General features: G+C 38.2%; 2 protein-coding genes across 4 annotated transcripts in view; one reads left to right on the top strand and one right to left on the bottom strand.

Moving 5' to 3' along the window:
* Nucleotides 1-27832, bottom strand: part of GTF2F2 (general transcription factor IIF subunit 2) — a 145638-nt gene that overhangs the window by 35450 nt on the left and 82356 nt on the right. Inside the window, exon 5 of the mRNA XM_055336129.1 lies at nt 21038-21119. Coding sequence (XP_055192104.1) covers nt 21038-21119 — 82 coding nt within the window. The remainder of the gene's footprint in view (nt 1-21037; nt 21120-27832) is intronic.
* Nucleotides 5644-27832, top strand: part of KCTD4 (potassium channel tetramerization domain containing 4) — a 31870-nt gene continuing 9681 nt past the window's right edge. Inside the window, exon 1 of one of the 3 annotated variants that reach the window (XM_055336125.1) lies at nt 5644-5721. The gene's annotated coding sequence lies outside the window, so the exon portion shown is untranslated. Of the gene's footprint in view, nt 5722-18389; nt 18426-26893; nt 27055-27832 lie in introns of those variants that run through there. The other 2 variants (XM_055336128.1, XM_055336124.1) reach the window with 2 other exon arrangements.

Below are 27832 nucleotides of genomic sequence, written 5' to 3' on the forward strand. Positions count from 1 at the left end.
TGGAGTGGCCAAGACAAATACCCAAACAGAAGAGCTTCTTGAACTTCTAAGGATTCCTCCCTGTTCCTGGAATTTGCCACCTTCTTGGCTACCCTTCACTTCCAGTGTGCATGGCAAATGCCTCCCCGGATCCTCACCTCCCAAGCAAAGCAGCCCCTTACTCCCTACGCGGTCGCTCCATTTCCCTCATCCTTCACTCTTCTGTCTCTGACAGCTCTCACTAGACTACAGTACCCCCACAGCCACTAACCAGTGCTGCAAGCGTCGTGTTCAAGAGGAAAACAATCCAGTATGTTACTCAATTACAGTCCATCTAGGACATTCGCGGTGTCTATTACCTGTCAGGCACTATGTTACCTACTGATCTACACTTCTTTTAAAGCCCACTAGCAAAAACTACAGAACTCTCCAGTGAAAGCAAACAAAGGCAAGACTATTAGAGAAGTGGGACACCTGGGTAGCTCAGCGGTTGAGTGTCTGCCTTTGGCTCAGGGCGTGATCCTGGGATCCGGGATCAAGTCCCACATCGGGCTCCTTGCATGGAGCCTGCTTCTCCCTCTGCCTGTGTCTCTGTCTCTTTCTCATTGTCTCTCAAGAATAAATAAATAAAATCTTTAAAAAAAAAAGACTATCAGAGAAGAAACCTGACACAGCAAAAAGTTTTCTGATATTTGCTTTCTGAAAACAGTTTTACTGAGGTATAACTGATATAAAGGAAGCTGATCTGTATCCTGTGCAAATTGATAAGGTGTCACATATGCATATGCCTGTGCAACCATGTGATATTTGTCTTATAAAAACTGCCCAGACTCACAACCTAGGTTCCTCAACACTCAACTTTTTTTTTTTTTCATGGAAGAATCTTCATAAACCCAAACTGAGGTTTTTGGTTTTTTTTTAAATAAAGTTATTGTGTGTCTCTGATCAATAATCTCAGGAACTTAAGGACACATAAGTTTGGTTTTGTTTTTAAAAACTTTACCTTATTATTTATTTTTAAAGATTTTTATTCATTTATTCATGAGAGATACACAGAGAGAAGCAGAGACATAGGCAGAGGGAGAAGCAGGCTCCCTATCTATAGGGAGCCCGATGAGGGACTTGATCCCAAGACCCTGGGGTCATGGCCTGAGCCAAAGGCAGACACTCGGGATGTCCGGGTGGCTCACTGGTTGAGCAGACGTCTGTCTGCCTTTGGCTCAGGGCCTGATTCTGGTCTGGGGATCGAGTCCCCCATCAGGCTCCCTGCATGGAGCCTGCTTCTCCCTCTGCCTGTGTCTCTGCCTCTCTCTCTGTGTGTCTCTCATGAATTAATAAATAAATAAAATATTTTAATAATAAAAAAACACTGAGCCACCCAGGCATCCCAAGGACACATAAGTTTTACTTCACATTTTTAATAGACTAACAACTATGGATATGTACATTTATATAATACTCTTCTAAATTTTGTATGCTAATTAAGTACTTTTTAAATGTCAGAATATATTTGCAAACAATATAATTATGCCCTTTATTTATTTATTTGTAAGATTTTATTTATTTATTCATGAGAGACAAAGAAAGAGAGGCAGAGACATAGGCAGAAGGAGAATCAGGCTCCCTGTAGGGAACCCGATGTGGGACTTGATCCTGGGGCTCCAGGATCACGCCCTGAGCCAAAGGCAGGCACTCAACCACTGAACCACCCAGGCATTCCCGTACTTTATATTTTTAGCCATTTTATTTATTTATTTGAGAGAGAGCATAAGCTGGGAAGAGGAGAAGCAGACTCCCTGCTGAGCAGGGCCCAATGTGGGGCTCAATCCCAAGACCCTGGGACCATGACCTGAGCCAAAGGCAGATGCTTAACTGACTGAGCCACCTAGGTGCCCCTAATTATGTACTTTAGAAAAACAAAAAGACTAGAAACAATGCAAATATACAAAATACCTATATTCCAGCTTTAAAATATTTTTTGAGAAAAAGCATTTACCAGAGCAACAAAAATATAAATACACAGGGCAACCCTTACCAAAAATGTTCAACCTTCTATGAAGAAACCTACAACTTATCATTGAAATACATAAAAGAATGCTTGAATAAATCAAAGACGACAACTGTGTTTTGGAACAAGATGATTAACTATGCTAAGAAGTTGTTCTTACCAAAAAATAGGTTTATTTATTTATTTTTTTTTAATTTTTTATTTATTTATGATAGTCACAGAGAGAGAGAGAGGCAGAGACACAGGCAGAGGGAGAAGCAGGCTCCATGCACTGGGAGCCTGACGTGGGATTCGATCCCGGGTCTCCAGGATCGCGCCCTGGGCCAAAGGCAGGCGCTAAACCGCTGCGCCACCCAGGGATCCAAAAAATAGGTTTAAAATAAAAAAATTTTTACTGGAAATTGACATGAAAGAACAAATGGGTAAGAAGAATTAAGAAAAAAAACCAGAAGAATTAAGAAAAAAATTTGAAGGAATAATGCAGATAATATTCTAGGTATTAACATATATTATTAACCCACAATTAAAATGGCACCTTTCTGATAAAAAACTAAAACAATGAAGTAGACACAGACTCTATGATATGTAAGGATAAAGTGGTATCACAAAACCTCTGAAGAAGGGAAGAATTATTCAAATAAAGTGCTGAGTTATTCAAATAAAGTACCCAGCAGAGGAAAGGGTCCATCCTCTAGGATATGGTCACAGGGAAGGTGTCAAAAAGAAAGGTAGGCTTAAGAGACATCTATAGTGAAATAGTAGACAACAGTATACTTTTAGACCTGTGGTAACACAGTGACATACACTCTCAAATTTACTTTGGATTAGGTAATGCAGTCACATGGTATAAAATCTATATGGTGCAAAAGCATACACGATGAAAAATAAGAGTCTCACCTAGACAGCTAGATCTTTCTCCCTGGAGGCAACCACTGACAACGATTTCTTGTGCATTCAACGACAGTTCATTTTTAAGTAAGTTGTTGGGAAGAAATATTTTGCCTTTGCTGTAGCTGTCAAATATCTGCAGTCTTCGGGAGACAGCATGCCACAGGGCAATGTTATTCTTATTATTCTCATGGAAAAGATTCGTCTGTTGGTAGGTTATTTAAGAGGTAAGAAATTACCATGCTTAGATTTAATCATAGTTTCCATCATTTCATCTCAACATAAAGGTAGAAGCATAAGCCAATGATTTAAAAAATACTTTTGAGATAGTTTACAGATGAAATAGTCATCAGATTAAATACAGCAGTATATTGTTTTTGTCCATATCTTATTTGCCAACAGTACTCTGTTAAGAATTCCTTATCTGCAGACTAGAATTTCTTAAAATGTGCTTGGAGGACCATCACCTCAGAATCATCAGGTTGTCTTTTAATAGTGCTTATTTCTAGTCCCAACTCAAGATCTATTGAGTCAAAACCTCTGGGGCCTTGGCCCAACATTTTTAATGAAGTTCTCAGGTGATCTGCATACACAGGTTAAAATTTAAGAAAGACTGGGTACTATTTAAAGCCATAAGCATAGAAATCCTGTCTTTCTTATTGATAGTAGGCATAGTGCCTAGCATGATGCCTCATAAAGAAGGCATCCCAGAATATAGGTTTAAGATTTAATGAATGTACATTAGGACTGACTGAGGAATATCTTGCTCTGCTAACACTCAACTGATTCTGAAACTGTATGCTTCACCCATGACAGAAATTTGAATAAAGAGCAAAGAAACAAGATTTGGCAATCAACAGCTTAATAGAGTTCATTTAGTTGCATGACTCAGTTTCATAGCTAAGCACTTGGAAAGATATCAGGGAATTTAATTAGCAATACTTGATTATATATCTAAGTTTCAGAAAGATGCTACAAGTGTATCATGTTAATAACAAGGACCAACTGACCCAAAAGAAAGGTTCCAAAATGAGATATTCTACATATTTTCTATTTATTAAGTAGTGACATTTGCTCTAACGAGAACTAGGAAAAGAAGCAAAAAAGAACATCTCAGCAACCAAAACAGATGTCACAAGGCCAAGCGTGACAGCTCTGGGCACTTGACTCATAGACAAGCCCATTAGACCTTCACTCAGTCTATTCAGTCTACTTTTGCACACATTATTCATTTTAATAGGATTTAAAACTGGTTTCCTGGCTCACAGGAAATTAAAAACACTAAATCAGAAGGAAGAGGGGCTGTAACAGATAGTAACACCATCAACATGACAAAATGAGAGCTGTTAAGAGGGAAGTGAAGAATATATACAAAACAAGCAAAAGAACTCACAAAGCGTAATACTTTATGGCCATTTTGCGAAAGTGCAAATAATCCTACTCTCTTTGACAGGCTCTGAAAGCATCTACTATAGAACTCAAAACAGGTGTTCAAAAGAAAAACAAAGTTAAAGGCTAGGTTACATTCCCAATAGATTTTGTATATGAGATATGGATGTAGGTATAATATATAACATATTTCAGAAAGATTTTCGTTCATCAAAAATTGTTTAAAGCAGGGTGCCTGGGTGGCAGTGTTGGTTTTGCATCCGACTCTTGATTTCAGCTCAGGTCGTGATCTCAGGGCTGTGAGATAGAGCCTCGCACCACGCCCTGTGCTCTGCGCAGGGTCTACTTTGAGATTCTCTCTCCTTTTGCTCCTCTCCACTTCTCTCTCTCAAATACATACATACATACATACATATTCTTTAAAGAATTGTTTAAAGCTACAAATGTTAAAAAGAATTGAGTAGTACATATTTGGAAAACTCAACTATTAGAAGCAACTAACTCCTCTAGAGTTCCAAGAAGGAAAAAGACACTAACGTACTAAGCCAACAAGAGGTAATTTTCAAAACTGATAATTTCAGTTATCTCTTTGTTGGTATGATTAGCAATATTCTTATTTTCTATATTCAGGGGACTATATAACACATCCACTGTCATTTAGTCACTATTTAGAATCCACATGGGGATTATTTCTAGAAAAGTTATAGCGCTCTAGTCTATAAATAATGTTCATCTTGAAAGATGATATTTTTTATGAAAAAATGGGTATCTAAAGTATATAGCATAAAAAACAGTGCTACTGAAGGGACTAAAGAGAACACAAACAGAAGTAAAACTCCTTGTAATTTAATGAGCTGCAATAAAATGCCATATGGCACTCAATGTAATTATGTGGTAAGTACTGCAAATTCTGTGAACAATAGCATTTGGCCGTCACCACACCCACCATTTCCAAAATTGGTGTGTGTACCAGACAGTGCTGGTAAACAACAGATTTGTAAATTAATTTTAAATATTTCACATTCATGTTAGCCTCATAAAGTGTATGTGTGTGAGAGGGTTTCTCCTATAACAAGTGTGTTATTTTGGGTTGTGCATTAAAGTTTTAAAAGCTAGAAGATCGAGTATAGTTCATGAAGCAGAGCGAGTGATTTTTTTTCTTTTTGAAACTACACAGAATGCTGCATACCAATGAACAAATTATCTACAGTGAGCAACACAGGGCAGAAAAAATGTCTTACTCACCTTTTGTTCCTGAGTGTGTGGTACATAATAAGTGCTCAGTGTTTGCGGAATAACGGGTTTACACACATTTGTGAAGTTTTGGGCTGTGTGGCCTTTGGTATTGTGATGTAAAATATTGATGGTGGGAGGAGGAACTCTGCTCAGTCTATAGTATTAACTTCAGTTTCAATGGGCAATAGCATCTTTAATTTCTTGTCCACGCTACAATACATGTAAGTATGTGTCATTTTATGCCATTTTAAAGAGAAAATAATTTGATATTTTAAAATTAACTTTGGAATATTTGTAAATTAAATATAAGTAATTCAATTTTATGAGAATTCAACAAATAAAAGATTATTAGAATCTAACAAAGGAAAAATACTCATCACTCTTTTTAGATAAATCTCCAAAATACAGGAGGCTAAAAGGATTATGAAAAACATTCATTCACGAAACAATTATTTATTCATCATTATCAAGTGACAGGCACCATGCTAGGTGACAGGAATACAGTCAATAAGTAATAATTCATGATTAATAAAGATAGTGCCATACAGTAATAAGTGCTAAAAATACAATAAAACTGAGTCATGGCATGGCAAGTAACTAGGCAGTGGTGGTGGGGAGACGGCTATACTATTTCACCTAGGAGTGGTCAGGAGAGGCCTGTCTGAAGAAGTGACATATGACCTCAGCACTGCCTGATGGAAAGGAGGCTGAAAGACTTGCGCTCAGACTGAAAGAAGAGCCTGGAGATGGGACTGTTCTTGTTCTGAGGGACAAAGAAGGGGCTATTCTGGCTGCTGCCTAGTGAATGAGAACAGGAGTGTGGTGGGAGAAGTGGATAAAAAAGCTTCAGGGTCAGAGCACTTAGAGTCTGGAAGGCAGACAGTACAGGATCTTGTAAATTCTAACAGGGAAGTGGTATGATCTCCTCTTATGCTAATGATGCTATGTGAAGAATGGCCCACAGGGGGAAGCAGGGAGCCACTAGATAGAAGGCTACTAGAGTAGTAGAGCCAGCTGCAGGGTCAGGAGCCATTGGCCAGGCACTGGGCCCACAGTGAGAAGGGTTTTACACTTGATTTAATGCAATGCTGTCACTGTTTTGAAATTCTTAATTTATCAATAAGGGACTGTGGAATTTTGTTTTGCAACAGCCCTTACAAATTGTACAGTTGGTCCTAAATTTAGGTGAGCGAAGAAGGCAGTTTAGATTTGTGTAGTGGCAGGAATGATAAGTAGGTCAGTGTGTATAGCGTTGGTACAGCTGACAGAACTTGAAGATGGAATGGCTGTGTCTCATCATGAATAAGAGGAATCATGGATAACTCCTATAAATTTTTGTTTGTTTTTTCCCTGAGTGACTGAGTCGAAATGGGGAAGACTGTAGAAAGAACTGCATTAGAGGTGGGAAAGTGGGTAAGAACCAAGAAGTCAACTTCAGGGATGTGAAGTTAAGAGGCCTATGAGCCAACCAAGGGGAGCTTTCAAGCGAACTGTCGTAAATACACAGGTATGAAGGCCCAAAGAGAAGTCTGAGCTGGAGATACAAATTCCAGAATTGTGCATATATTTCTAAAGGGCTGGGATCACTTAGCAAGACAATATGGAGGGCGGGGTGGATACTTCAAGAGATCAGCAGAAGCTACTAAGACCACTAAGGCCAGAGGAAAATTAGAGGTTCACAGTAACGAAGGGAGAATGTGCTAAAGACAGAGTCCTGAACGACAGCTATGAATCTCCCTCAGGGTGAAAGGTGTTCGATCTGTGACTCATTAGACCCATCTAGCTGTTCAGCCTAACATTGCAATACTGTACAATCAGCCCCTGTGTCTGCTCGGCCTACCACGCTCATCTACTACATTTCCTATTGATTTACCCCAGATTGTGATGTGCCCATTCCTCCTTGAACCTCTCTCTCCTGCTCTTTATCTATTCAAAGCCCATGACTCTTTTCCCTGACTTCACCATATCAGCATTTTCTGAAACCTGGTATTTACTGCTGGTGTCAATCTCTCATATGGTCTATAATAATCTACTATCCTAAATTATTATTTAATACCTGTCTGTGATCCATTTCCCAAAACAGATAACGCTCTGGCTTCCTTTTAATGTTACACCACTTAGTATACACAGATGCTTAATATATATCTGTTGAACAAATGAGTAATAAATAACACCTTGAAGCTATGAAATATGGGGAAGTAAGAGAAGTAGATAAATCAACTTGGCATGCGACAGCTTAAAAAGAAATGACTCATTGTGATCAAACTCCTGAGCAGCCTGCATGACAAAAGGCATAAAACCTAAGTCTCATACCTTTCATTTCTTCTTCATTCAACAAATATTTATTGTGCACCTACTAGGCACTAGGGACTCTTCCAGTAATTAGAGATACTCCAGCCAATAAAGTAGACAAAAAGTCTTGTCCTTGTGCTGCTGCATTTTAGTGGAAATACCATTCACTGGCATGTTTTATTTTACATAAGCTTACTAAGCCCACATCTTCCTCTCCTGTTTTCCCCACATGCCTACTATTTTTCAGTCCGAAACGTTTTTGCGTGAACATTCTCATTATTACTAATTCCATATTTTGTTTTCCTCAAATATGTAACATGCTACAAGAAAAGGGTTTGTAGACATTCTGAGGCCTTTAAAGTCATAAAAAAATCAGTACACAATATGTAACAAGTGTCACACTATGGTATATTATAGAGAAGTACATCTTCAAAACAGTGTAACCACTAGTACATCAAAACTACCCAAAGCATTACAGATTTCACATAAACTTCACAATAATAAAATAATAAACTCCACAGACATGTAAAATCATTGAATATTCCAACTCTCTCCTGCAGATATATGGAGCTTTGAAATTTAATTAAGTTATGCTACCAAATTTCATTTTAAGTTGTAGTTGAAATTAGATAAAAAATTCTAAAATGAAACAAAGAAAACATGTAAATAAGTTACATATCATATAAATCCTGAAAATGTTATCCTATTTATTTGATAATGTAACAGAACCATGGTACCAACACAATATTAAGTTGTAGGGCATTAGGGCAAGGATCATCCTATACAAAAGAAAGAGAACAAACTCCCTTCCCCTTTCCTACTGATAAGCCAGGCAATCTTTTGAAAATATTACAGCCAAAAGATGTACCCTGTCATCTAATGCACTGAAATCAACTGAATCTGGGTTCAAATTTCAGCTCTGCCATCCACAAACTGTGAGCCTGGGCAAATCAGTTAACTACAGCTCAGTTTTTTCATTTGTGAAAATGGAAAGATTAAAAAAAAAGTAATTAAATTGAACATCTAATAGAATATGAAGCCATTACCATGCAGACTGAACTGTCCTGCCTGGAAATCAGTTCCCCTAGGCAGGGTTTTTATTTTTTATTGGGGGAGGGGGGCAAGAAAGCACAAAGGGGGGCAGGGCAGAGGAGAGGGGGAGAAAGAATCTGAAGTAGGTTCCATGCCCAGTGCAGAGCCAATGTGGGGCTTGATCTAACAACCTTGAGATCATAACCTGAGCCAAAAATCAAGAGTTGGATGCTTAATCAACTGAGCCACCCAGGCATGCCCCCACCACCACCACCACTCACCCTAGTCAGCCTTTAAAAATGGCTTTCTCTACTTATCTAGGATTCTTTTTTACTCAAGTTTTCTTTACAATACATCCCATGACAACTTCATTAGAGTCTCAAGCAAGAAGGATAGTCTAGAAGATGTTTTTAAGTAAGGTCTTCTTGTACTTTAACAAACTACTAAGAATATGTAAAGCCCGGTCATCCCAAAGTCTAAATTAGTCCCTCCTAATAGCAAGTTAAAGACTTGCTTATTATCATTCCTGCTGATTACTAAATGGTAATTGAGACCTTGTTTCCCTAACAAAGAAACATGTAATATCTTTCCTTACTCTTCAAGCACTTAGGGAAACCACAGACCAAGGGTTGAAAATGTCAGTGCTTACAAGGACCAGACAAGCACCTTAGATTTTAAGCCAACTAGTAAGAAGAAAATAGGACATCTGAGCCTGCTGCAAATAAGAGATGCAGTTCCTTCCCAGGTTTGCCCATTTTGCAAAGCACCACACTATCACACTGAAGGGGCACATTCAAAGAGATGGCAAGTTTGTAAAATTATTGTGACAATCTTTTGGCAGATGGCAATAACATCTTGTTCAACAAAATATATAAACTGCCACGATCCCTGGCAGACAAAAATAACACTTAAGGAAGGATCACTTTTCACAAGTTTGTACAAAGACATTATAGGGACTAGTGATGGTCCTAATCTTATCTAAGGGAATCTGGCCACTTCTGTGGGTTGCATTCAGCAGCAAGTTTTAAATCCTTGGAAGAGATCCCCAACAAATGCAGGCGGACCAGATCTACCCACTTGGTCCAGGAAGTGGAGATGGTTGTCCTGGTGACAAGTCCCACCACAAACTAAAAGGACTACTTAAATTTTGTGTTTAGGGCCAACCTATGCATAGTGTAATTTCGGTGATTTTTCTTCCTTTCCCATTAAAATAAAAACAAAAAAGTGCCTACTCAAATACCTAGAACAAGTAATATAATGGCTATTATTCACATGTAGTAATAAAAGGTTTAAAATCAAATACCCATTTTGATTGATGCCTATTTGTTCTTAAAATGTATTCAGAATTGAGATAGAAAATATCAGAATATGATAAAAACTATGTACCTAAAGATAGTCATTACTAAGGGGGAAAGGAGTGAAAAGGAGATGCCTGGATAATAAAGATAAACTTTCCCTACTTCACAGTTTCACCTAAGGTTAGTCCTGTTGATTTTCAACTGTGAGTGAACAAAGACAAATTGTGTACTGAGGTATTTTTATCCTGCAAAAGCTGTGAGGCTTTGTAGAAACACCACCACATGCCAGTACTGCTTCTCAGGACTTATAATTTAAATTTAAACACAGCTAAATGCATTTTAAAAAAAGTATTAATTCTTAAGAGATTCATTAATCATGGTATGACCATAAATCTTTAACTTTAAAATTTTGATTTTTGGTCAAATATGAAAATTTATTGAACATAAAGTTGATACAACAAAGATGAACAAGATATATTCCCTGACCTCAGGAGCTCACTATCTAGTCGAGATAAAGCAAAGTAGTAAAAAAGTAAAAGAAAAAGTGAAATGTGATGAGTGGTTTATTAGAAAAAGTGCAACGGGAGCTTGGTGGAGAGGGTGATTATCCTGTGTGGAGAAAAATGGCTGGTGACATTTCACATTTGAACTAAACCTTAAAGGATAAATAGGGAGTTTGGCAAGCAGAAAACCAAGAACAGAGCACAACAATGGGAGAAGAATGCACACGATACATCTGGAAAGAGTGAAAGCAACCAGTTTTGTTTTTGTTTTTTTTTTTTAGAAAGAATTCTTTCTAAAAAAAAAAAAGAAAGAATTCTTTTTTTTTTTAAGATTTTATTTATTTATTCATGAGAGACAGAGAGAGAGAGAGAGGCAGAGACACACACAGTTAGAGGGAGAAGCAGGCTCCATGCTGGGAGCCCGATGTGGGACTCTATCCAGGGCCTCCAGGATCCAGCCCTGGGCTGAAGGCGGTGTTAAACTGCTGAGCCACCCGGGCTGCCCAAGCAACCAGTTTTGATACAGCACACACTTGAGTTGGGATGGCAGCAGAGTAAGAGGAGGCCAGAACCCCAAGGAACATCAAGAGAATGGGCAGAGGGAGTACAGAACTACAAAGACAAGAGATGCTTAGAGTGAGACAATACCCAAATAGAAAGTTCCTCTCCTCTTCCTTACGGTGAAAAGGTCAAAGAACTTGAAAGACAGAAATCATATGAAAACTTTGTTGTTTATGCCAATGCTTTAATTCTTTATATATGTTCTTTATATGTGTTTTTTTACAATCATTTGGAAATCCTTCTTTTATCAGAATATTCAGTTTTTAGGTGTAGTCCATAGCTCAAGCGCTGTGGAGGACAGCTGTTTCAGCTCTTCAGAGGAAATGGACGTGTCCTTACTATCAATCTCCCTAAGATTTTTTTTTTTTGAAAAGAGGATGGCTTTCATGGACTAAGAAGTCTTCCTGCACCAAATAACATTCCCTATGAAGAGCTGTTTTAGTTTCTTAAAAAATTCTAGGTAAAACATCTTGCCTAGCTTTTTTTTTTTAGTTTTTTTTTGTTTTTTTATTTATTTATGATAGTCACAGAGAGAGAGAGAGAGAGAGGCAGAGACACAGGCAGAGGGAGAAGCAGGCTTCATGCACCGGAAGCCCGACGTGGGATTCGATCTCGGGTCTCCAGGATCGCGCCCTGGGCCAAAGGCAGGCGCCAAACCACTGCGCCACCCAGGGATCCCTTGATCCCTTGCCTAGCTTTTTTATGGTAGTTTTATCCCACTGGTATTTTTGCACTTTTACTACAGCTGTCTATTTATAATACATTTAAAAACTGTATTTTAATGATGACATCAGCTCCTTTCACATAATCCTTCATTTAAAGTGATAATTAAAAAGGAACAGTACAGGGGTAAGGATGTGAGAATCAGCATGCTTAAGGCAAAGAAGGCCAGCTGTCTTTTTGGGTTAGCTCTTCGCAAGAACTTCCTATTCCCTAGTGCTTTAAAAAATACATATATTTGATTAAAGAAGATTTACAGTGGGGTGCCTGGGTGGCTCAGTAGTTAAACATCCACCTTCAGGTCAGGTCATGATCCCAGGGTCCTGAGATGAAGCCCCCGCACCGGGCTCCTTGCTCAGTGGGGAGCCTGCTTCTCCTTCTCCTCCCTGCTCGCGCTTTTCTCTAGCTATCTCTCATTTCTCTCTCTCAAAAAGGTAAATAAAATCTTAAAAAAAAAAAAAAAGATTTATAGTTCCACATTTTAAAAATCATACATCTGGGTACCTTAGGACAGTCAAGCTGGAGAAACACCCATGAACATTAGAAGCAGAGCTAGAGCACTGATGACACTGAGAACTTCTAGATAAAGCATGGCTAAATCCTATAATACCACTGGATTTTATTTATGTGAGTCAATGAATTTCTTTTATTTTTAAGCCAGTTTGACCTGGGTTTTATGATACCTGAAAATGAAAGTAACCTAACTGATTCAAATATATTAATCATTCACCAAAAGCTGTTTCAAATGAGACTACCAGTAAGCTAAAATCTAATAATACATTTCCCTGGTCATGAAATTATAGAATTCTGAGTTGCCACTATGACCTCTAATTTTATTGAGGACTAACAGAAAAATGATTTTTTTTAATTTTTTTTTTTAATTTTTTTATTCATTCATGATAGTCACACACACAGAGAGAGAGAGAGAGAGGCGCAGAGACACAGGCAGAGGGAGAAGCAGGCTCCATGCACCGGGAGCCCGACGTGGGACTCGATCCCGGGTCTCCAGGATCGCGCCCTGGGCCAAAGGCAGGCGCCAAACCGCTGCACCACCCAGGGATCCCCGAAAAATGATTTTTAATAAAACTTTTAGCTTATTACTGATTATGCTGTTTAATAAACTTCATATAAAAATTTACATGAAAACATTAACACAGCATTAGTGTATGCCCAACTTTGTGTGGCTACTTGGAAGCACACCGTTTATGTTCAGCCATAGCAATTTTACCTTGTCTAGAATCCCTGGTACTGTACACATTTCCTAACTGCCAGTACTTTCATTATCTGACTCTTATATTTTGGTTCCCATTTTAAAAGGTTAGCATTTCAGTATATCCAGGCTATTCATACGGACTTTGCATCCCAATTTTATCTGGGACAGTTTACATTGCTGTCTCAGGATGTCAACTTCTCTGGTTAGTGGCTGCTTTCATTCGCAAAATTATCCTGTTTTAAATGATAAATTATACAATTATCCTATTTGTAATTCATCTTGTACTTATTCTTTAAAAAGACATAGCTATAACTATCCTAAAATATGAGCAAAATCACTTACAAATTAATTATTCCTTATGAAATTTATATACAGAGAAGAGTCAAAAACTACAGGTCCTAAATATATCTACATACTAGTTTAAATATGGTAAAAAGATGGGGCAGCCCGGGTGGCCCAGCAGTTTAGCGCCGCCTTCAGCCCAGGGTGTGATCCTGGAGACCCGGGATCCCACATCAGGCTCCCTGCGTGGAGCCTGCTCCTCCCTTCTGCCTGTGTCTGTGCCTCTCTCTCTCTCTGTGTGTGTTGTTATTGCATTTAGCAAAAATTTTATTTGCAGAGACTTCTTTGGGCCTGAACGTAGTTCACCCAACATGAATCACATCATCCACAAATTACATAAAGATCTACTGAGTGAGGGGGTCCCTCTCCTCTTCCCATAATAACACACTCTAAGACATCTTTTACCATAATATGAAACATCAGGAAGCTGGACAGGTACAGTCTGGTAACCTCTCCCTAAGAAAGAAAGTGAATCACAACTTGTTTCCTACTATCTGGTATCTTTGCATAGAAAAAAAGACACTGATTTTTCTCTTTTCCACTTCTCCACAGTCAATGTTCTATTTTCCAAAGAGAAAGGCTTTTCTTAGGTTTTTGAAGAAAGGCCACAAACACAGAGAAAATTAAAAATAAAAACTTTTGAGACAAGTATTTTTAGATGAGTTGGTGACATAAACATGGAGAAGTTAAAAAGCCACATATTTTCCCATTACTATGACTTTCCTACAAGAAAACACACATTAAGGTGACTGTCTATCTTTATGTCCCTTTATATTTTAAAGAGTATAACATGAATTATAAGTTGGTGAATGTATAATTTATCTTTGATTATTAAAAAAAAACCTCAAAGGGGCACCTGGTTGGTTTAGTTGGTGGATCATATAACTCTTGATACTGGGGTCATGAGTTCAAGCCCCACTTTGGACAAAGAGATTAATTTTTTTAAAAAAGCCGAGATGCTTAAAGTTACAGTTAGTAAAACATAAATTAAATAATTAAAGAAAAATTTTAGAGGGGGCGAGGGGTAGAGGAAGAGGGAGAGAATCTCAAGCAGACTCCCCGCAGAGCACAGAGCCCAATGTGCAGGGCTTATTCCCAAGACCCCTGAGATCATGACCTAAGCTGAAATAAAGAGTCAGATGCTTAACTGACTCATGTCGTCCAGGTATCCCATGAATTTTAACTGGTATAGCAAATGTGAGTTGATATTGCATATATTTATATTTACCAATTCAAAATAAATTTCTTCCTAATAAAATGTAATTTAGATCCATCCAAATTTATGTCCAATAAAGAAAATTAATAGGAGCAAGTGGGATTTTTTTCCCTTTTTGTGTTTTAGGTTTTCTTGGTGGCTAAATGGATCCTTGCAGGAATTTATATTATGTGAGAGGTTGTACCAAGGAAAATTACGGCATAGGATCAATTTTTTTCTAGGCCTGAATTTTATTGACTAAAGGGTTCACATATTCCTTGGGTTTATTGCAATACTTATTTCCACCTTTATCTAAATGAATGACAGAACATTACAAACAAGCAGAATCTTACTTATATTTAATAAAGCTGTTATAATTCTCATAACATGTGGCTACTTTATCAGGTAAAATTTAATAGCAGACAGTTATCATAAGGATTTATTACTAAAATTAAATTCCCACTAACATAGCTCTGAACATTCTTAAAGAGTATTATATATAAATATAAATTACGTTTTGTAAATATATCCATTTATGTTGCTAAAAATGTAGTTCAGCTGCTATTTGCAAACATAATACAGTAAAAACTCACTGGTTAAAGAAAAAAACCTCATTGATTTTAGGAAAGGTCTTCTTTGATTTAAAAAAAAAAAAAGGCTTTCTCTTCCAGTCCTCTGTAAACAGAAAATTATTTAATTCTAATTTTTATTTTGAAAAACATTTGTTGATGAAATGTTTCTGTTTATCATCACTTTCCCCCTCTCAAAGGAAGATATGTATGTATTTATGTATGTATGTGTCTGTGTGTGTGAACATATGCATGTGTATATGAATTAAAAAATCAAGTCCAGCTTTCAAGCGCAGCTCTGAGTAAAAAAAAAAAAAAAAAAAAAAATTAAAGAAGCTGAATGCTGTTGACTCCTATGTTTCTGTCCCAAGTTTTGCCATTCCTTTCTATTTTAACCCAACAAATATTTCTGGGTGTTTATTACTTGTAATGCACTATGCTCAGTGCTCAGACTACAAACAGGAAGGGAGCAAGAGAGAGTGGGAAAGAAAGAAAAAGAAAAAGCAAACCCCACCGCCCCTGTTCTTATGAAGTTCATAATCTTGTAAAAGATGTAACCATGTACACTTAAACATCAGAAAACACAGACCACTATGTGTACCATTAAATAGAATAAGGAAATACGTGGGAATGTAGAGAGCAGGATGGCCGATCCTAAGTGGAGTGGGGTGAGAGGATATGAGGAGGTTTCACTGAGTAAGTGACCTCTGGATTGGTCTGTAAAGTCCAGAAGGATCCCAGCAGAAGGAAGATGAGGCATTCTAGATAGAGGATGCAGCATGCAACAAAGGCACAAAACTTAAAAGTGCCCAGCACACCCCAGATAACAGCGTGTAGTGCGACGGAACTAGCTGATGTCCGTCAGCAGGATAACAGCTAAAAATAAAGCCAGAAAGTCAGACAAGAGCCAGATTATCCAAAACCTCGAATGTCATAAGGACCAGGCAGTCAGAAGGAGGCTCTGAAAACCTCGGCACGCATGTGTGAAATATCCAAGTGCTGGATACCTGAAGTGCTGAACTGCCAATTCTGTTCTCAAACGCTCCTGCTTTGATGTCACCTCCAGCTGGAAATCTGCCTTTCCCTTTGATCCACAGCACCACCATATTCCTATTCCTCCTACCATACGGTCAGTAAATAGATGTCTTGGGTAATCCTGTGTGTATGTATTTATGTTTCTTCATGTTTAAAAACTGTAAACTTTCTGGAGCAAGAACAATATCTAGTGATTTTTTTTAAAAGATTTTATTTATTTATTCATAGAGACAGAGAGAGAGGCAGGTCTCTCTGGCAGGCAGAGGGAGAAGCAGGTTCCATGCAGAGAGCCTGACGTGGGACTCGATCCAGGGTCTCCAGGATCACACCCTGGGCTGCAGGCAGTGCCAAACCGCTGTGCCACCGGGGCTGCCCTAGTGATTTTTTATAAATTAAGCCTTACTTCAGTGATCACATTAGGCATCTGAAAATGTTAAATAACAATAAAGTACAGGTGGACTCTCCAATGGCACATGTTTGAACTGCACAGGTCCCTCTGTACGTGACTTTTTAATTTTTACAGTACTGTAAATGTATTTTCTCTTCCTTATGAAAAGGTCAACACCTCAATCCCCTTATTGTTCAAGTGTCAACTGTAAAGGAGATACAACTTATGGCTTTTGTTATTTTATAATTGTGATTAATGTACTCATCAGTACTCTTCTTGCAGATTAAGTACTTTCTGCTTTTTTCAGTTTTAACGTAAGCTGCCAACCAGGATTTACATTAAAATTAACATGGGAACTCTAAGGCCTCTCCACCCCTCTCCATCAGTGTTACCCATCAGTCTGAGGATTCGTAACAGAAGTGCACCCAGGCCACAACACAAGAACCACCACCATCAGTCTGGTCCTAGAGAAATCCCCTGTCCCACAACCATTTAAAGTAAGAGATGGGTTCATTAAGTTCTATCGACTACCTCCAAATATCCTCAAAACCTAGTTTTTCATTTCCTTCTGACTAGAACCACTGTGTTTAGCCATTTAGACATTTTGTACCTGGGTTATTATGACAGCCTCTAGCTTCCCTCCCTGCTTTCAGTCTTACATTATGGCCAGAATGAACTCTCCAAACACAAATCCCTTTGCTTTCCATACAGCTTAGAATTTTTCAGTACCTCCCTAATGGTCAAAGCACAAATTTCAAATTTCTTATCAAGGCATTATAAGACTTTTTAACAGATAATTTAGCAAGAATATAAAGGTCTTTAATATTTTAAGCCATATCTCCTGCCATTTACTCACACAACAAATACTAACCACTTACTACATTACATGTCACGAACTATTCTTTTTTTTTTTTTAAAGATTTATTTGAGAGAGAGAGAGCACTCACATGAGTGGGGGTGGGAAGGGCAGAGTTGAGAAGGAGAAGCAGACTCCCCACTGAGCAGGGAGCCAGACTCGGAGTTCATCCCAGGACCCTGAGATCATGACGAGAGCCAAAGGTAGATGCTTAACCGACTGAGACACCTGAGGTGCCCGTCACAAACTATTCTAAACATTTGGATGTGTGTGTGTGTGTGTGTGTTTAAGTGAACAAAACAGATGATTGTGTGCATGTGCATGCACAGACAGACATACCACCAAAGAACCAACTATGGATGTTTAAAAACTACATTAGGGCAAAGTTGGCAATAAATGTAAGTAAATTATATAGTATATTAGGAGGGATATGTCTGTAAGAAAATACAAATATAGAAAGAAGTAAGTTGGCCAGGGTAGGCCTATTGGAAAAGTAGAATCTAAGGCAAAGGAGTGAAGAGGCAAGGAGTGAACCACGCAGTTATCTGCAGAAAGGATGTTTCACCTGGAAAAGAAAATCTGGTGTAAAGGCCCTAATATGGAAGTGTCTAGAGTGCTCATGACTGTTAGATCAGGGTGGTTAAAGCAGAGTAAGTGAAGGGGAGCAAGAGGGGCGGAGGTAAGGATGGGGAGAAGTGGGAAGGAGTAGGAGAGTGATCATGTAGATTCCTGCAGAGAACTGTAAGGACTCGAATTTTACTGTGAGTAATACAGGAAGCATTGCAAGTGACCTGTGAACAGAGGAATGGCATGACTTGACAGATTTTAGAAGAACTGCTCTGACTACTGTGCTGCCAGTAGACTACAGTGGAGCACGGACAGAAGCAGGAATGCTGCTAGGATGCTACTGCAATGATCGAGGTGAGACGGAAGGGCAGATCATATGGGTGGTGCGAAATGGTCTGACTGTAGATGTGTAATATTTTGAAGATACAGTCAATACGAGTTTTCTGACACACTGGATGTAGGGTGTGAGAGAGGACTCACGAATGTAACCAGGATTTTTGGACTGAGAAAACAAGAGAACAGAGTTTGTACTAACTCAGATGAGAAAGACCACTGGTAGAGCAGGTTTGAGAGGAAAGTCTGGGAGAATAGTTTTTCATGTATCTAAAATGCTTATTGGACATTCAACCAAGGTATTTAGATATATAAGTTTGGAGCTCAAAACAGAGTTCTAGGCTGGAGCTTCTGTTTGTTCTACCTCAAACAAATGCTGGATTCCAGGCTTGCAGAGCTACACAGAGGTCCCTAATATCTTCCTCAAGCCTTTATGCATGCATATGAAACTCATAGAATTATCATCTCCTGAATCACCCTGTTTCCTGAAGTCACTTAATTAAGTAACTGAAATATGTAATGACGGTATACTCAAAAGGCCAAACAATTTTTGTATCTTCTGTGAGAAAGTAGCCATTTCATTAACACAACAGGCAACCAGAAATCTTTAGAAACCTTTAGAGAAAATTAGTACCACAAAAAAAAAAAAAAAAAAAAAAAAAAAAAAACCAAAAAAAAAAAGATCTTGGCAAGCAGCTCAGCAACCAGATTTTGTATTTTCCAATTTCAGTAGTTATTTGAAAGAGTAAGTCTTCAAAAACACGCCTTGTATGATTGATTTTATAGGCTAAACACAAAGAGAGAAACCCCTCCTGCCTGTGTTCCAAAGTTATTTTCAGTTATAAAAAAATTTCATTTTGATTGTCATCCTTTTATTTGCCCTGGGGAGGCATTTAAATGAGAAGAATTATTGGACAAGAAAACAGTCTCTCTGTTTCACTCCTGGGAGACACACTCTAATCTAATTGAGAAAGGGGGGAAATTAAAAAGATGATGTGACATCAGAGAGGATACAGCTCAAGCAGTCACTTTTTTTTCTTTTTAAAAAAGATCTGTTTATTTACTTGAAAGAGAGTACGAGCATGGGGGTAAAGGGAGAGGGAGAGAGAATCTTTAGGCAGACTCCAAGCTGACTGGGGAGCCTGACTCAGGGCTCAATCCCATGACCCTGGGGCCATGACCTGAGCCCAAATCAAGAGCTGCATGCCCAGGCACCCCTCAAGCAGCCACTTTTATCTGTGAGAACACTGATATCCAGAGAGGCTACTGAGACCATCTGAAGAGTGTGTTCCCCATCATGAGCTCTGTCTAGCTATAATCCCCTAAAATATAAGTTCCACGAAGGCAGAGCGTTTTGTCTGTTTTGTTTGCTACTCTTTCACACAGTAAATGCTGACTGAATGAACAAATTTATAATTCTAAAGTACATGGGGTTGAAATACATTCAATATAAAGTATAAAACAAGGGGAGCCTGGCTGGCTTAGTCGATAGAGCACGAGACTCTTGATCTTAGGGCTATGAATTTAAGCCCCATAGGTGGTATAGAGTTACTTAAAATAAAATTTCAAAACACATTCTTTGGGGTTTAAAAAAAAACCAGCTCTTTGAAAGTCATAAAATTTGGAGTATCAAGAATTTAAGATCATCATCTTCAAACATTAATTACAAAAGGTTAGCCATGTACAACAGTCGGGAGAGGAAGGACCTTATGAGAAACCTCAAAGTAGAAAGTTTAGAAAAAGTTCTCTGTAAATCAAGAGAAAAGGATGATATTCTAGCAACTAGCTTTATACTGTATAGTATTTTAGAAATGTTCATTATGGGAAAATTACAGCCTTTAAAAATAAAATAGTACAAATATCTTATTACATGTCTTTAGAGAATCAAGATCTATAAAGATGACTAGAAAAAGAAGTATTAGAAGTTTGATTCCAGGTTATATTAAGAGAACAGCTTAAACATCCCAAATAAACTGCCCAGGTTCTCAAAGTTCCCTTGCCAAAGAAACTTTTACTTGGGTTTGTAGTTTGTTTGTTTTTAATTGAAGTGTAACTGACATATTCGTTTCATGTATACAACATAATGACTTGAAACATACATACACTGCAAAATGATCACCACAATAAGTCTGGTTAATCTGTCACCACATTTACAATTTTCTTATTGTGATGAGAACTTTTGAGAGCTTTTTTTTAAGATTTATTCATAAGATTCATTCATGAGATTTAAGATTTATTCATGAGAGACACAGAGAGAGAGAGGCAGAGAGAAACAGGCTTCATGCAGGAAGCCTGATGTGGGACTCGATCTCGGGACTCCAAGATCATGCCCTGGGCCGAAGGCAGGCGCCAAACTGCTGAGCCCCCCAGGGATCCCGAGAGCTATTCTCTAAACGGCTTTCAAATACATAAAACAATAACGTTAACTAGAGTCACCTACTGTACACTACATCCCCAAGACTTATTTATTTTATAGCTAGAAGTTTGTTCTTATTTTTAAAACCAAACAGCCTTTGAAGAAAAAACTTTCAACATAACTACTGTTTTCAGGCAGTTAATAAGCAATCTAACATATGTATTTCAACCTCCCAAAGGAAATATCAGGTATTATTTTAAAGTTAAAAAACACCAACCTCTTTAATCGCATGTAGTTTTCACTGGCAGCAGGTCGGCATTCAGCTCTTTGTACCACAATTCCTTCCAATGAAAGTTTATCTTGAATGGAAAGAAAAAAATAATTGACAAATGTATTCAGAGATAACACTGATCATTTTCAAGATTTTACTTTGACATACTAAACACAGTAATAATGATTAGAATCAAATTATTGATTTACTATTATTGATAAAAATCAATAATAGTGGGATCCCTGGGTGGCGCAGCGGTTTGGCGCCTGCCTTTGGCCCAGGGCATGATCCTGGAGACCCAGGATCGAATCCCACGTCAGGCTCCCGGTGCATGGAGCCTGCTTCTCCCTCTGCCTGTGTCTCTGCCTCTCTCTCTCTCATTCTGTGTGACTATCATAAAAAAAAAAAAAAATCAATAATAGTAAAAAAAACCAAAAGGAATACTTGTAAGTTTACAGTAGCATCATTAGTCAGAATAGAAAAAAAGCTTACTCCTGGCTAGTAAAAACTGAACTTGTCAGGCTTTGTTTACTGGGCTGTTGCAGCCCCTTGCCATTAACAACGTTTAGATACTTAACTCTTTCTAAAGAAGGTGGCTTAATGGAGCATAAAATCAAATTAAAGAAATTTGAAGGGTGTGGACGCTATATCATCTTTGGTAGAGAAGTAACTTCTGAAAACCCAGCTAGTCTAAACCGCTAAAATCAAAGATAATATATACATGTATGAGTGGGTATATGCAGATATATGTAAGCAAATAAAATTCTAGAATATACTGTGACTAAAATAGCTAGCCTAGAAAATACTGTACACTGGGCAGGTCATTGTCTAGGCTATACTTTGTACCAGTTTTGCCTGCCAGATGCTCTGACTTCTATTTTCTAGCAGATTTATTAACCTGAGTGTGTCCAAATTAGAACTTTAACTGCTATGGATACTTGTCCAAACAGAAGGGCAATTTTTCCTACCATTAGTAAGAAATGTTATGGTGACCATGACACAAAATTCAAGAGAAACCATAAAGGTAAACAAAAGTTAGCATTTACTACATGACTATTAGGCACCAAACACTGTGGTAAAGTCACTTTACAGACCTTATTTTGATAGTACATATAGGACTATCCCATGATGGCACCAGCCCTCCTACAGTCTAGAACTGTACAATTATGATTAGGAAGCTATGGTTCAGGGACGCCTGGGTGGCTCAGTGGTTTAGCGCCTGCCTTTAACCCAGAGGCGTGATCCTGGAGTCTCACGATTGAGTCCCGCATCAGGCTCCCTGCATGGAGCCTGCTTCTCCCTCTGCTTATGTCTTTGCCTCTCTCTGTGTGTCTCTCAATGAATAAATAAAAACTTTAAAAAAAAAAAAAAAAGGATGCTATGGTTCAGTCTTCATTCCATGAGAATTCACCCAGGTTTTGAGAAGAGATTCAGGAAATCCCTTGGCTCATCAGCAATGTATTTATGATTCATCTCTTTAGGGTAAATGACTTCATGCATTCCCTTAACATTAACTAAGTGCCTACTACATAAACAGCACCATCTATCTAAGCATTTGGAATTAAAGATGAGTAAGACACGGCAGCACTCTTTTTGAGAAGCATACAGTTTGCAAGGGGGGAATAAGCGGGCCAAAATGTAGAGTGCAGATAGTACCATGCCCACATGATTTACATTAGAAAATCTTCCTTATGGTGACTTTTCTTGATTTTTGTCTTCAAACTCCAGGAGACTCCTTACTGTAGCCTCTAACTGTGAATGCATGTGAAATCCAATAGTTGAGGAATGCCTCAATGCAACACACGCAACCAATCTCAAGTACAGGCTATTAGATGTCTGGAAAAAAGAATGATGAGAAGCATGCCTATCTTATACCAAAATGCGAAGAAGGAAATAAAGCCATAATTATTTTATATTAGATTTAAAGGCCTAAAAAATAATCTTCTTAATTGATTTAGTAAGATTGGGATTAAAATTTGAATTTCTCGGGATCCCTGGGTGGCGCAGTGGTTTGGCGCCGCCTTTGGCCCAGGGCGCGATCCTGGAGACCCGGGATCGAGTCCCACGTCGGGCTTCCGGTGCGTGGAGCCTGCTTCTCCCTCTGCCTGTGTCTCTGCCTCTCTCTGTGACTATCATAGATAAATAAATAAAAAATTAAAAAAAAAAAATTGAATTTCTCAAATCTTATATTTGAGTTTGCCTTTTCACTGAAGCTGCAAGTTCTATCTAGAAAAGTTACTGTCATAACAATAGCAAGATTTGGGAAATTTCTACATATAAAGTATCTTAAATGCATAAGAAAGTCCTCTAAAATCCTCATTAATTCATCTTTTTTTTTTTTTTTTTTTTTTTAATTTATTTATTTATGATAGTCACACAGAGAGAGAGAGGGGCAGAGACACAGGCAGAGGGAGAAGCAGGCTCCATGCACCGGGAGCCCGACGTGGGATTCGATCCTGGTTCTCCAGGATCGCGCCCTGGGCCAAAGGCAGGCGCCAAACCGCTGCGCCACCCAGGGATCCCCATCTTTTTTAAAAAACAAAATAAACTTAGACTACCATACCATCCCTGAAAATAACTTACTTAGGTATCCATGTGTTTTTTAATGTTGAATACTAAAAGAGCTATCTGTTAATAACATCTGTAAATGTTTCCCCACTTATATAAAGCAGTATCTACTTCAGGTAGAAAGGCTGAATTTAATTTTTAGTTAAAGGATTCTGCTATCACTGTTCTCCATATAATACCTGAAAGAGTAAGAAGGATCCAAAGCATCTGCCCATATCAACTTGGCCACTACCCTCATCACTATTCTTCAATCAAGGTCACTCTTACAAAGCAATAAAATTCACTTCTCCAAACCATAATTTTCTGTCCATCATATCCCCTTTCCAAACCTAAAATAGCTTTCCGATGCTTCTCAAGTGAAAGAAAAGTCTTAATCACCAGCAATGAATTTTCCCACTGATTGGCTGCTCTTAAATAACACATCTCTGTTAGCTCATTCCCTTTCTCCTTCTAAATAAATTTTAAAAAGCCAATTTACTTATGATAAAGCCTACTAAGCAAGATTTAAAACCTTCACACACTTTTTAGAGCCTCATAGAAAAATGTTTTCATGTTCTTTCCACTAACCATGCTTCTTTTCTTCTTCAAAAGTTGCCTAAGATTTCAGGGGGAAAATATTAAATACTGTATTATATTTTAAAGGCATTTGAAAGCACCCACTTGCACAGCACTGCTGTTTATTACAGATCATATTAATACAGGAACCCTTACTTAAAACCAGTTTGTTGGTCCAGTTTAAAAGATCATAAATACTTGAAACACATCAGGAATAACAAAGATAAACAAAACATAGTTCCTGTCCTTAAGGAGTACAGAGTCTTGTGTGGCCATTCAAATAATTCTGTGACATATATCCTTAAAAACTATTGAGGCCCCCCAAAGAGCTTTTATGTGGGTTTTTATCTATTCCTATTTATCATATTAGATACTAATACTAAGAAACATTTAGAAAAACAGAATCGAAAAGGGCAGAAAGGCTTGGTATTATTATGAATACTGGTTTTGATTTTCACAGACCCCTTGAGAAGGTCTCAGGAATCCCTCTACCCAAAAGTTTTCAGATCACATTTTGAGAGCTGCTGGTCTAGTAGGAAGCTATGATAGATATATAAATAATTATAATACACCAGAATCACTTTTAATAGGCCTCCAATTACCCCACTTAGAGATTACCAATGCTCTCATGTCCCTCTTTTAAATACAGTGACAGATGCCCACAGCTTGCCCGTAGTGGGTAGTTAGGTTCATCTCTAGTACTCCCACACACTTCTGCTCTAACTATATTAGAACTTGTTTATGCTAGTTTTACTGTTAGTAATTATGCAATTTGATTATATATTATATAATACCATCAATTATGAGTATGGGGGAAGGAGATGTTTCTATGAAAATCAGGTTTAATACTTTGGCAAGACAATATAAAAGTAAATTGCTTTAAAAAACTACTGTCAAAGTAGGTACTGGAGAGCTAACAGGAGACTAGAAGAGAAACATCAAAGTCTAAAAGGATTCTGCATTCATGTTGTTTCAGTGTTTAAATCCTTGCTCCTGGGCAGCCCGGGTGGCTCAGCAGTTTAGCACCGCCTTGAGCCCAGGGCGTGATCCTGGGGACCCTGCATGGAGCCTGGTTCTTCCTCTGCCTCTCTCTTTCTCTCTCTGTGTCTCTCATGAATAAAAATAAAGTCTTAAAAAAAAAAATCCTTGCTCCTAAGAAGCCATAATTGTAAGTCTATATTATGGGTTGAATTTTCCCAAGAAAGAGAAAGCAGATGATCTGTCAGCATATTATACTGAAACCAAAGGCCTTATCCTACATGCATACTGGTAGCTAAGTGTACATTTTAACTCTTAAGGTAAAATGTTTAAGGCAGTAGGAATGCATATTAAACCATTTTATGATTCTCTACTTTTGAATTTACCTGACAGACTACGGATCCTTCTCTATGGGCTGTGGGACTCTACTGCACAAAGACGAAGTTTTTAAGGGTTATGGGTGACACACACAGAGTACTGGAATTAACACACACACACACACACATACATGCCCCCCCACACAAAGAGGTAATGTTTAGCTAAGGACCAAGAGAAGCTATGATAAAGCAATGTTTGTGCTGGATCTGAAAAACAGAATTCAGACAGGGAGGAGAGACAGAAGGACACTGAGGGTGATGAGAACAGAGCGAACAATAGCTTTTGTCTCCTCCCTCTCTCTCTCCATGTACAGGTCCCCCTCTCTGATACTCAAACTAAGGGACCGGTACCAGAACTGGATTCTGGGAAATATTCTAGAATCTTTTCTAAATCTTCTCTCTCACCACCTTATCTGTGGGAAGTGGGAAGCCAGGGCATTCATTCCTGCCAAGCAGTAATGAGCCCTCTCCCTCTCGTATCATTGGAGATCACATGAGAGTCTGTAGTTCCAACCCCATCCAGCAGGAATAAGCTGCCCCTACCCTCGCCCTCCCAGGGTGATGTCGGAGGAGGCCTCGAGGGGAATCAGGACTTTTACCATCAACCAGCAGTAACAAGGCCAGCTCCACAATGATGTAAAGACCACAAGGGGAACTGAAAGTCCCACCAGGTGGGGAAGATCCCCTACCAGGTGTCAGCCAAGGCTAAATGACTAGAGAGGCTACCTCTACCTGGCAGTCAAAAGGAGGTACCCTTTTCTCACTGGTCCATTTTCTTAATGGTTTGTGTTACTTGTAACCAAAAGACTCTTAATGCGTATGAGCACACATCATTGTCAATAGAATTTTATTTATCTATAGCCTATTACCTACTTGCGGAAAAAAACGGAGAAAAGTTTTAAAGGGTAAGTATACAAAACATATACCATAAAAAATCTGAGATCTAGTTCCAATTCTCTTTCACTTAAAAAACTGACCTCCTCTTCCAACTGGAGATGTTTTTTATTATTTCATTAGTGTTTACTTTGTTTGTACTTATACTTTCTAAAAGATTTAGATATAATTAGATTTTCTTTGAGGAGAAATTAGAAACTGTTTCTTGGAACAACAACAACAACATAGTGTCCAGAAACTTCAGCTCTAAGCTAGACCTTCTTGCTCTTTATCTCAACTGAGATAAACTATGCTGAAGAACTCAAGAAAAATGACTGACAGGCACTTTTTTGCACGTGATAAGGGCAAGCCTAGTTGAAACAAATTACAGTAATAAGCAGGCAGGGAGGGAGTTATTAGCACTGGCATGTAATTAATGATGGCAGGTATGTTAGGAAGATGTTAGGCATCAGGAAGTTACAGGCATTCTTTTCCACAAGGCCACTCTGGATCCAGTTAACACACAGATAAGTGGGCTACGACCAAGACTTTGGACTATTCCTTATGACTTTTGAAGCTACTCTCCTGATTCTATTTATATCACACCTGTTATCTATCATCTGGAAAAGGACTGAAGAAAAAACACTTCTACAGAGCAGGTGAATCTAAGAGGTAAACCATTTTTAATATTTCTACTAGTTTCCAATCTTTTCATTTAAAATCTTTTCACGGAATTTTTTTGCCTGTGATTCACAGGGTAAGGCCTATCAATATATAAACTACTTGGCAACTTAACAAACCAGTTAGGCAAACTTGTAATCTCTACATTATTAAGAGGGCGATCCTTATTCTATTCAAATTTGTGAATTGATGTTCTGATATCTACAAAAAATTTAGGAATTTAAGATCATGTTCAGTTTCAGTAAATCTACAGAGTTAAGATTTGATTATTCACCTCAAAAATAACAAATGAGCAATCATATAAATATTCCCCAAAGTTACCTATTTATATAATGTTTTCATAAAATATTCAAATTACAAATATGCCTAATACACGAAATTCCCAATTCTAACCAAATCCTGAAGCCGTATTTTAAGGACTAGACCTAAGATTTAGAAAACATCTCAACTTCCTCACTTATAGTTCTACTCTTCAACTATGGACTGGAAGAAAGAAGCCTGTATGTACCTTCCTATACAAGGGACACTGTATTGCTGATCAAAAAAGTATCTGTGCATGACAAGAATGGCTGCCCGGGAGTAGGAAGAAAAGTTCTTAGCTAAAGTACAAAATCAAAGATGGAAGCCTTGGGGGGCATGTGGGTGGCTCAATTGATAAAACATCTGACTCTTGATTTAGGCTCAGGTTATGATCTCAGGGTCATGAGATCAAGCCATGTCGGGCTTGGTGCTCAGCGGGGAGTCTGCTTATGATTCTCTTCCTCTCCCT

Source organism: Nyctereutes procyonoides, unplaced genomic scaffold, assembly GCF_905146905.1.
Source record: "Nyctereutes procyonoides isolate TBG_1078 unplaced genomic scaffold, NYPRO_anot_genome, whole genome shotgun sequence".
In the NCBI taxonomy this organism is placed as follows: Eukaryota; Metazoa; Chordata; class Mammalia; order Carnivora; family Canidae; genus Nyctereutes; species Nyctereutes procyonoides.